The sequence below is a fragment of the Narcine bancroftii genome, chromosome 8 (genome assembly GCF_036971445.1).
Source record: "Narcine bancroftii isolate sNarBan1 chromosome 8, sNarBan1.hap1, whole genome shotgun sequence".
Taxonomy (NCBI): domain Eukaryota; kingdom Metazoa; phylum Chordata; class Chondrichthyes; order Torpediniformes; family Narcinidae; genus Narcine; species Narcine bancroftii.
The window spans coordinates 16,296,589-16,308,617 of record NC_091476.1 but is presented as its reverse complement, the minus strand read 5'-3'; the positions used below and the strand labels follow the sequence as shown (position 1 = coordinate 16,308,617).

The 12,029-nt window shown below is 38.9% G+C and overlaps 1 protein-coding gene across 2 annotated transcripts in view; it reads left to right on the top strand.

The window, feature by feature from the left end:
* Positions 1–11,756, top strand: part of arhgap20b (Rho GTPase activating protein 20b) — an 89,112-nt gene extending 77,356 nt beyond the window's left edge. For both annotated transcript variants that reach the window (XM_069892972.1, XM_069892973.1), the window contains 2 exons: positions 3,840–3,957; positions 8,269–11,756. In XM_069892972.1, coding sequence (XP_069749073.1) covers positions 3,840–3,957; positions 8,269–10,007 — 1,857 coding nt within the window. In that variant the 3' untranslated portion in view covers positions 10,008–11,756. The remainder of the gene's footprint in view (positions 1–3,839; positions 3,958–8,268) is intronic.
* Positions 11,757–12,029: the final 273 nt, after the last annotated feature.

Here is a 12,029-nt window from a genome sequence, read left to right as displayed (position 1 = left end):
CATTTGATTCCCTAGAGCCTTTACACAAGCCAACAAGCCAACATTAGGAGTATGATAGAACACTCTTCTCAAGTACTGTAAGAAACTTAACACCATCCAAGACAAAGGATTCATGGGTTTGGTAACCTAGCTACCACCTTAAATGTTCACTTCCTCAACCAGTCAAGCATGTACCATCAATAAGATGCATTGTAGACATTTGCTGAAGTCAAAATGACTTCTTCCAAACATGGGGTCAGTATCAGAATCAGAATTTATTGTCATGAACATGTCACAATTTTATTTTGTTTTGTGGCAGCAACATGGTGAAAACATGAAGGACCTGAAAGACTCCCTCCAAACTGCACACCATCCTGTATTAGAAGTATATTACCATTTCTTCAACTCTTTGCCAGTAGGTTCACCACAAGGACTCCAACACTATGACTGATCATAAACGAGTCCCGTACCTCTCTCTCTCATCCTTCCTCCCTGTTCTGTCAATGACATACTATTTTTAACTTCCCTCCTCATCTACATTTCCTTCCCCAATCCCGACCTGTCACTGCATTTTGTTTTCCTGTTGCTTTTCTTTGCTTGAAACCCCCCCCCCCCCCTTGGAAAGGATCATTGCAACCCTTTGTGTCCAAAGGGCTTGTCATTGCCTCCATATGACAGCAGAATCTGGTAAGGACTGGCAACTCAACCTGCTGCTGAAACTTTCATGATTTTGTTGCCTCTGGACTTCCCTATTCTCGTTCTGATGCACAAACCTGCATTCATTCAAAACTCTTCCTCCTGTGCCTTAATTCAACCCTTGTTGCTATGCTTCCTGACCAATAATGGTTCCCTTTTAAGTAGCACTTCAATTTCAGATTTCTCATTCAATGCCCTCCAAAGCTCTCTCCTACTTCTGTAATCTATATTCAACCCTTACATTAATTTTCCCTTGAGACAGAGAAGGATGCCATTCACAGAGAAATTTCAATTCCATTCCCCAACTTATTCTCTCCTTTAACTTATTCTTTTTCACAAGCCTTTCAACTTTGCTCTGATTCTATTATCACCCAAACTTTCAATAGTTTCCAGCCACCAACTAACCTACTAACCACAACTTTCTAAGCTGGAGGAAATTACAGCACCTGGTAGAACCTACGCACTGCATGTGGACAACGTCTAAGGTCAGGATGAAACATATAGTGCTGGAGCTACAGTACCTCCTCTACCACTGCAGCCCTCTGGATCCTACACCACTGATTATCCCTCATTTGATAGCTCATGTCTTCAGCCTCCAGTGCCTGGAGATCTGAAGTTTGTCCCAGTCTCCTTTGCGTTATTGTATTATTTATATTCTCTACCTTTCTTCTCCCCTTAAAGATGCAGAATTAAAATACCAATTTCACCAACTTTTTCTTGACTTCTGCTACAATATCTAGCTTCAAATGTCAGATTTTATTTTTGTGGGTGAAGAGCTTTGGGATATTTTGTTACATTAAAAGCCACAATTATTGTTGTCAAAGTCCAATGTCCACCTCGTTGAAAACAACGATTTTCCCAGAATGTAACAATAATTTGGATATTTTCATTCCTTATCACTATATTCTTGTGTATATCTATCATAAAGATTTGTTTCATGTTACATCAAAAATCTTCTAAATGTATTGGGGCCATCAAGTCTACAACACTATTACATAATGCATTGATTTCAGACTCGTTTGTTGACTAGACTGGGAGCTGTATCAGCAGACTGTTGGGATATGAATTGCCAGCTTTATCTCACCGTCGTTCCATGATCCTCCCCATTTGTAAAGAGAAACAAGATGAAAAGGGAGAGAATAGAATGACAGCAAAAGTATAAACTAATTATCAATCATGTTCTTGGCAAATAGTTGAAAGGAAATAGCTATTTATGGATGTTATTCTTCAAATCAAATATTTAGTCTATACTTCTCCTGCCCATTCACCTAGAATCTTTGATGCAGTTGTGAATTCTAATCATGAGATGTTTGCAATTCATTAAAGTCAATGACAATTTGAACTGGATTTGCTTTCAACTGCCAGATAAGGTTGAATACGTAAATTCATGTTTTCGGATACAGATTGAACTCCGACTCAAGGGGTTGCTTGGATTTGTAGTATGATTTCACAATCCTGCAGTTCCAACATAGTAGAGTACAAGCAGGTGATCAGATCTATCAATGTTACGCTTTTGTGTTAGGTTCATAGTACCAATACTCACCAATTCTATTTTTGTGAACTAATTACATTCACGCAAAGATAACAATAGGTTTCTTCACTTAAAATTCATTTTTTGTTCGTGTTAAAGTAGCTGTTGCACAATACAGTTCCAGTACAATGAAACTAAATTTTGGATGTGGAACACAGTACAACCTGCTGATTCCGCTATTGAGCACATTTGGTACATGTGACCAAGAAGGACTTTCTAACCTGCTAGCATAAAGCATCATTTAATTCTGTCATCCTGGATGGTACTTTCAGCTCAATAATAGGACAAAAATGTTGCCAGCTAAGTGAAGAAAACACAGAAGTCTGCAGATTGAAGTAGAAAGACAATGCTAGAGAAACTCAGCAGGTCAAACAGAGTACTTTATGTAGCAAAGGTAAAGATACTATAACTAACGTTTCAGACTGAGCCCTTCATTAAGGTATGAGCACAATGTAGGCAGGCACCCAAACTCTTTGCTACATAAAGGACACTGTTTGACTTGCTGAGATTCTCTAACATTGTGTTTTTACTCCCAGCTAAGTGAACCTGACACTTAATCACGAGAAGATTATCTTCTGGCTTACTGTAATGGCCAAACATTCTTTCATAACCCATCTATCTCTAACTCTTTATATTAACTCCCTAATTCTGGCACACAAATGTTTATGCATTTTCTCTGCTTTCAGGCTCAAGACAGATACACGAGAAAGGCCCATTGACAAAACTGGAAAGTACAATAACCCTCACCATCACAGCAAAGCTCTACCTCATTCTGTTTCTCCCTAAAAACTCATTGATTCGTGAACAAGAGCATTGTCATTTCAACAAACAGTGATTGAGGTTATGGATATCTATTACTTTTCAACATTCAAGTTGCACCATTCTTTACTCACAGTCTCAAAATGTGTCAGTATCATTATACTTAACATAAGGTTCTTAAGTCTCTTCCAATTTTGGACCTTGATGACCTCAACTCTATAATTTGAAGTGATCTTCATATACTGCTCTACCAAGACTGCAACATGATCACTGAGATTTCATTTATTCTCCTTCTCATTCTCTGTAGCTACATTTCTACTTCCTTATTTTTAAGGTGCTTTTATGATCAGCAGCTTATAATCTATAAAATGCACCCAAAAGTGTCCAGGAAGCAAAATCCTTGTGGTCTGAAGTAAATCACAAAGTTCTGTAGCCACTGTGGTTGAAGTAAAAAACACACAATGCTGGAGAACTCCTGATGAAGGGCTCAAGCCTGAATCCTTGGTTCTGTATCTTTAACTTTGCTACATAAAGGTCACTGCTTCTCCAGTATTTGTTTTTTTTTAAATCCTTGTTGTCCAGTCATTTGTTCTAACTGTAAAGTAGACATTCTTGATCTACTACTATTTACTAACATGGTCTAAGATTTTCCATAATGTATTGCTCAAAATTGTAAAATGTATATTTTATTCTCATGGTGAAGTAATAATTGACTTCCACAATTAATCATTAACTCTTTGGAGTTAAACAAGAAAGTCCCTTTGGTCCTGTTCTTCCTTTAACCTGCAACATCCCATTGAAATAGAACATCACTGGTGTGAAATAGTATATGTTCAATACAGGGATGCATCAACTCATGTTTGCTTTCTTTCAGGTCGCTATACTTGTACAGTTTATGATTGAAAACTCTTATCGAATCTTTGGCAATGGGTTGAATTCACTCTTTGGGGAATCACAAGATGTCCAGCATTCCAATTCTGAGGACTCTCTAGGTTTGTGGTGTCTTGCTCATTAGATTTTTTAAATTATCAGATCCATAAAATGTGGACAGAAAAGCGCAAAAGCTCCAGCAGCAGAAACCTAACATCTGGTTAGAATGAATAGTGATCATCTTGGCACAGCGCTTAATTGTTGAAATGGAGGTTTAAAGAGTCCTGTCCGCCACTCATGTATAATGTTGGACTAAAGCAGTGGTTTTCAAACTGCCCTCCTAAACTCACTTTCCACCTTAAGGAATCCCTTTGCCTTCAGGGCTCTGTGATTAGTAAGGGATTGCTTAAGGTGGGATGTGAGTGGAAAGGGAAGGTTGAGGATCACTGCTCTAGACCCAATTGTGACTGAAATATTTTGCTTGAGAAAAACTGTCATTGGCCCATTTCCTTTGGAGTTATGAAACCGTGCACATAATGAGTCAATTAAAACAGTGGTTTTCAAACCTTTTTCTTTCCACTCCCTTAATATCCCATACTAATCACAGAGCATTTATGGCATAGGGAATACTTAAAGTGGAATGTGTGGGGGGGGGGGGGGGGAGGGAGGGGGGGAGGGCAGTTTGAAACCACTGGACTAAAGGATTCTGTGGATTTCTTTTCATTTTCTCTGATCCTCTGCAGATGTCTTGAAAATATGTGTTTAAATCTTTACAGAGATTTATCATCACCAGCTCATAACAGAACATCTGTTGAGCAAGAAGCCTTTTACAAAAGGTTAAACCTGTGCTAGGTTACCATATAAGCTCCTTTATGATTTAATTCGCTATAAGTCACATGTTTAGGTGTCGAGTTGGAACTTTAGCACTGGAATGCTCATTAGCATACTACATCAACTGCAAAGCCATTTATTGTCTGGAACTTAATTCCTGACTAGCCCGAGAAATATGTTGTATAGTAGACTTGTATTCTGTCGCTATATTTAATTTTATTGCTTGTACTAGAGATATGTTTGGACTAAAATAAGGAGTAATTTCTCGTTAATATATGCATGCACTTCTTCCCATTTTGCGTGGTAGTGATGTTGAATTGAATGAGTTGTTCTTGTTTTGTAATATTGCCATTTTATCCTCTGTAGAATATTTATACCAAGAAATAGGAATAGGCCAGACCTTCGCTCTATCATGTTTCATCATTCAACTGATCTTGGCTTCCTCTCTTCATTGTTTCCTATAAACCTATTCCCCGACTGAGCAAAAATCTGCTTATTTCAACACTGAATATATTCGATGACTTAACCCTCAGAACACTGAGAATTCCACAGATTCATGACCCTCAGAATGATGAAATTCTTCCTCAGCTTGGTCTTAAATGAATCAACTATTATGATGAATCAATGCCCTTATTTCTAGATTTCCCTCTAATGGACTCACCTTGTTAGCATTTGACCTTCTCTAATTTTATACTCAAATACCTCAACATGCCCCTTCCCCCACACCACCTCATTAAGGCCAACCTATTGTTTGCCTTCCTTATTATTTGCCATACCTGCCTGCTCACTTTCACTTTTTCAAGCGCCCAGATCCTAACACAGCAGCTTTTTGAAGTCTATCTGCATTTAAACAATAATCTACTATTCTATTTTCTTTTACTAAAATTGATAAACAAATTTTTGGCCTCATTAATTATATTAATAGAAACATAGAAACATAGAAGATAGGAGCAGGAGTAGGTCATTCGGCCCTTCGAGCCTGCTCCGCCATTCAACGAGATCATGGCTGATTTTAAAGTTCAGTACCCCGTCCCTGCCTTCTCTCCGTAACCTTTAATACCCTTATACTGAAGAAATAGATCTAATTCCCTCTTAAATACATTTAATGAACCTGCCTCTACTGCCCTCTGGGGCAATGAATTCCACAGATTCACCACCCTCTGGGTAAAGAAATTCCTCCTCATCTCGGTCCTAAATGGTTTGCCTATTATCCTCAAACCATGGCCCCGGGTTCTGGATTTTCCCATCATTGGAAACATCCCATCTGCATCCATTTTGTCCAGTCCTGCCAGAATTGTATAGGTCTCTATGAGATCCCCTCTCAATCTTCTAAACTCCAGCGAGTACAATCCCAATTTGCGCAATCTTTCCTCATAAGTCATTCCTTCCATTCCAGGTATCAGCCTGGTGAATCGCCTCTGCACTCCTTCCATTGCAAGAACATCCTTCCTTAGATCAGGTGACCAAAACTGCACACAATACTCCAGGTGGGGTCTCATCAAGGCCCTGTACAGCTGCAGTAAGGTATACTTGTTCCTAGACTCAAACCCTCTTGATATGAAGGCCAACATACCATTTGCCTTTTTAACCGCCTGCTGTATCTGCATGCTCGCCTTCAGAGACTGGTGTACAAGTACCCCTAGGTCTCTCTGCACTTCCCCATCTCTTAATCTATTGCCATTCAAATAGTAATCTGCCCTCCGGTTTGTATTACCAAAGTGGATAACCTCACATTTATCCACATTGTAGTGCATTTGCCATGTATCTGCCCAGTCCCTCAATTTATCCAAATCACACTGGAGCTTCCTGACCCCCTCTTCCGTGCACACAACCCCTCCTAGCTTAGTGTCATCTGCAAATTTGGAGATATTACATCCAATCCCCTCATCCAGATCATTAATTCCTTTGTATTCTTATTGCGTGTTTCTTATTAGAACTTGTTTTCCACCCATTTAATTCATATCCACAAATTTGGCTATGAAACTCTTGAACTCTTTGTCTAGATCAATGCTTTACAAACTGCCCCCTAAACTCACATTGCACCTTAAGTAATCCCTATGCCATAAATGCTCTGTGATTAGTGAAGGATTGCTTAAGGTGGAATCAGTGGCAGATTAACCATTAGACTGAGCAGGCTGAAGCCTAGGGGCCCCAAACGGTAAGGGGGCTTGTCAAACAACAATAGAAATAAGAGATACAACAAAAGAAATGTTACTTTAATGATACCAAAGGGAAATAAGCCACAATATTAAAATTATTTTAAAAACTGCAACAACTTGTAGCTTTCAAACACTCCTATCGGTTGGAATTCTCCTATTCACTGAAATCAAAAAACAATGGGGCCGCTCAGGGCGGCAGTGGCGGCTCAGTGCGGGATCAATGGCCTTCTTCGAAACCCATAATTCCTCACACAGCTGGAACCGCTCTGGCTGTGGCCAGTGCTAGGGAAATGTGCATGACTGTGAAGAGTAATGCAGTTAAGACACACACTATCACACGAACATACAAATAAAACAACATTCGGCAATACATCGCAAATAAACGTAAACCCACACGCAGTTGGTTTAGCAAATAAACAGCACCAACTTGTAAATGGAATACAAGGTTTAAAATTCATCAGTCTGCTGGAGCTGCCTGTCCTGCTCGGTTGGTTTTGACTCAGTCAGGAACCAACAGTGAAATCACACACACAAAATCTAACAGCACGAGTAATTAGATTGCTAAAACACTCCCGTTCATTTCTATGTGAGAGGGTAAGATTTCTGAGTAAACAAGATGCATTATAAATCATCCAAGCTTTAAAAAACATTCTTATTTTGCCAAGTTGTATAATTTCCGTGTGTTGGCTACTTGCAATGAAATCACCAGTGAGGGATGACCTATCACATCCCAAAAGAGAGAAGAGAAAAACATTTGAACCACCCTTCCCCAAAAAATCTTTTCAGAATTAAATTCTTTCAAAGCACCCCATCCCCCCAAAATCAGTTGATAATAAATCTGTATTGAAATGTATATGGCATGCATTTAAAAACATAAATCATGCTTTCAAAATTGCTAATCAAATATTGAAGTTAAAATATAAAGGCATCATTTCATGCCATAATGAAGCTCAGTGATCAACGGTATATTATATTAATAAAAGCTGCCTTACCGAGACGTGATACTTACAAACAAACAGATAACACTGAAGACAAAATTAATGAATTAAAAATATTAATTTCTCATTCAGTTGTGCCTTGGAGGGATATGGATCAAGTGCAGGGAGATGGGATTAGCCCAGAAGCCCATATTGCGTTGACTAGTTGTCTAAGGGGCCTGTGCCACACTGTTTTTCTTTATTAGCATACCATCCAATATCCAGTGGCACAATTCTCAAAGTTCACCATGTCCAATGATTACTGCACCCAGTAGTGAATGACACATCATTCGTTCCCAATGTGCACCATTAAATTTATTTTCCTGTAGTGGGTTGACAGTGTAAGCAGCGTGGATAAAAGAATTATGTTGGAAGGGGTTCCGCTGTTGGCTTCTGTTGGGTTGTAGTTCTTGGAAAAAAAACAGCAATGTAAAATGTTCATCTTTTTTTAATGTCCCTTTTGCAGATGTGGACTCAATCCATCCACAGTATTCTTCTGATGCCGATTCAGTACTCTCCGATCAAAGTAAACATCAAAAGAAACTACAAAGGAACTCCATCTTTATCACCTTGAATGATTCCAAGCAGTATGCTGCTGAAGAAACAAAAGACATCTGGAGTCAGCAAAGATTCTTCAACGAAGAGGTGTTGTCCAAGAAACTGCTGGAGAAAAGTGATAGTGGAGACCTCTGCGAGCAATCAGAAAATGAGTCTTTATATTCTTGCTCTTCTGTATCTTCACTTGCAGCTATTCAAAGCATTGACTCAGCTCGGGACCGTTGCTCCTCAGAGCCGAGTGTTTGCCTATCGCATCATCTTGCTTTGTCTCATGAACCAGTGGCCCGCCAATCCAGCTGTGATGCAACCATGACTCATCGTCATATTGACTACTTACAACAGTTGAAAACGCTTCAGATTGAAAGTCAGAAGCTATTAGATGATGGAAAAGGATCTGCTTCTAATAAAGTGAAATACACATTTTGGAAGTCTCCTCAGATTAATACCAAAATGAAACAATTTAAACCCCACAGATTGAATTTGTCAACAAGGTCAAGCCTGTCTAGTTTATCTTCTCCAACAACGTCAGCCTCAGAGTCATCACTTAGTTCAATAGAGAGTGCCTTCTCTTATTCAGACTCATCAGTGTTTGGTTGCAATGACTCATTTCTCTGTATGTCAGGGAATTTGGGAAGAAACCAGGTCTTCTCACCTTGTACATCCAATAGACTTTCTTGCAAATTACCTGAGGCAATGCTATCTTCAATGGCTGGCTGCTTTGATGAAATGTATTGGTACAATGAAGTAGGGAAAGAAGGAGACGTGAACTGTGAGAATGAGAGAGAGGATCCAGTCCAAATCTCAATGGAGCATCAAAGTCAAATGTCATTGGATGCTGGGAGTTCTGAGAAAGATACTCGAGCTTTAAGAAATATAGCATATGCTAGACAAGGTCATAACGAGACAACCCTTGTCCAAAATAATACAGAAATGTTAAATGGAGAAATGTATGAGGAAGAAAATAGCTTGACTGTTCCTAGCGCAACACAATTTGTTACATCACCTGAGGAGCCAAGTTGCTGCAATGTTCAACGCACTAAAATAACCTTCTACATGGCTCCAGGAAAGGTCTTAACTGTACAGCATAAGGGCGATGAAGAGAAGCAAAACCCTGAAGTTACACATCCCGAGCAAGATGACAAAGGACATCATACTGTTCCATCTAGAAGTGAAAGTGTAAGACAATCAGGACAGACTATTAAGGTCCACATTCCACAATCTGTGTTTTATGGACAGAATTCATCCTTGGTTCTTCAATCTGTGGGGCGAAGACAGATTTTTGAAAGGACCAAACCATCTGAGCAAAACTTTATACCTAAGGACATCTTAAACAGAAGTCCTTCCAGAGACACTCCTTCACAGAATGACAAGGAGGTTTTGGACTGCTCTAGTCAGTCTCTATGTCCTCAGCAATGCAACAGTAGTGGTAGTAATAAAAGACATACTTTTCATATTGTATTACCTCCTTCAGTTAAAAGTACTGTCAAAGACTACTTCCTTCATCATGAGGCTAAACACTGCCTCAGAGACACTACGAGAATTGAGAGTGAACTAATTAGGAGGAGGCAGGAATGGCAAAGCAGGCGATACAGTTCAAAATTGGAAGACTTTGAAAATGCTATTTTCACAGATGAATCTTATGTTTGAAAATGTAGTAGTTGAACAAATGTTTTCATAACACCTTTTTAAACCTGGTCAGCTCTTCACATTTTGCTACTGACATACCCACTTCCTTCATGAAAGATGACTTGGGTGATTCTTGTGCACAGGCGCGATTACAATGACCGAGAAGCTATTCTTACATGTTTGTAGGATATTCCTCCCCCCATTATTTTAATGGGAAACCTAAATGTTTAAACTTTTTAAAACTGTGGATGAAGGACATTGCTAATACTGAAAGCATATAACATTTCAAATTTATATCATAACATATTTTCTGACATCTTTGTTTACCTTTGGCTTAAATATATCCAGGTTTTAGGAAATTTCTCTTTGATATCAAGCCAATCAGGAAGATTTTATTTTCTGATCCCTAAACCAAGCAGATCCATACTTCACAATTGACTAATCAATTTGACTGTTCTTACAAATAGAATTGCAGTAACTAAGCAAGCATTGGGATGATTACTGAGAAGCTGCAGGTTTTTAGAGGGTTGAACTCCAGTTATAGCCCTTACACACAATTGGTACCCCTAAGTTCCATGCGTACATGCTGAGAATTGAGGTCAAGACTCAACAGTCCACTGAATCCACCTGACCATGAAGCATATATTTATGTGAATCCTACACTAATCCTATTTTATTCTCCCCTTATTCCCATCAACGCCCTCCAAATTCTAGCACTCACTGACAGTATATACTAAGGGTAACTTACAGCAGTGAATGAACCCACCAACCTGCATGTATTTGGGATATGGGAGGAAACAGGAACACTCAAAGGAAGTCACATGGTCACAGGGAGAACATGGAAACTCCACACAGACAACAGCAGAGAGAGATTGGGATTGAATTCAAGTAGCTTGCACTGAGACAACAGCTCAACTGGCTGTGCCATTATGCCACCCAACAGATATTGTCCTCTTTGGACCCAATCTGTACATCTTAGAAGGAAGCCAGAATTCTGCATATATAGATTTTCTACACCATTGAAATGGTTGATTGACCATTTTTCCCCGATTGTCGTGTTCAATAAGTATCGTATAATTTATAATCAGCAAGGATATGGCCCATGTAGATTTACTGATCTCATCTCAAGTAAAGCAGGGGTGAATATTACAATTGGCTTCTCCTCAGACTAGGGAGAGTCAATGCTGCAGACTTGTTATCTAGCATGTGTACATTAGTATCAGTCATGAGCAAAATATACCTGGTGTCTGTACTGCCTAATACACCACAGGATTGCACACGTATGTCCTGCAAAACACGGAAAAGAGAAAACACATAAAAAATGGCATCAATGCTTCTTATTTTCCTGATGAATGCCATTGGATTGGGTATTTATTTGCCTAGGTCTCTGGTTCTTTGCTTGACTTTATATGGATTATGCAGTTAATTTCCAATGAGACAGAGGCAATGCAGCCCTCAAACACAGTTCGGTACATTCCTTTTGACAAGAGTTGCATTTGGATGTTTTTTAACAATGGTACCCATTTCTCAATGTCACTGATGTTTATAATTTTTATTTTAAAAGAAATTGCAGTTCATTTGTTCCCACATGAACAACATTGATTGTATTGTGTATAGTTCCAAAGCAAACGTTAAACTATTGCATTTATTTTAATCTGAACTGTTACTTACCTTGAATGTTACTCGTTGTGAAGAATATTGTAGGACACCATATTTATTACAACTAATGAACACTAAAGTTTTAAAAAATATATGAAGCTTTATTAAAAAATGAGTTAATACATTGTATCTTTGTAATATTTGAACATAGAGGTAAAAGGAATAAATACTCCGTATAATACTGAAGTTGATCTCAATCAGAAAGGACAAGGGGGAAAAAAAAGTTCCGTTGATCCATCGTGCGTGCCTGGATGTTACTTAAAGGTAACATTGGGTTTAGATGTGATGCCCCAGCAGCTCAATAACCAGCAACCCATGTTTAAAGAATGCCTGCACACAAGATAATAATGGGTATCATTGCCCAGTGGAACCTAATCCCAGCAG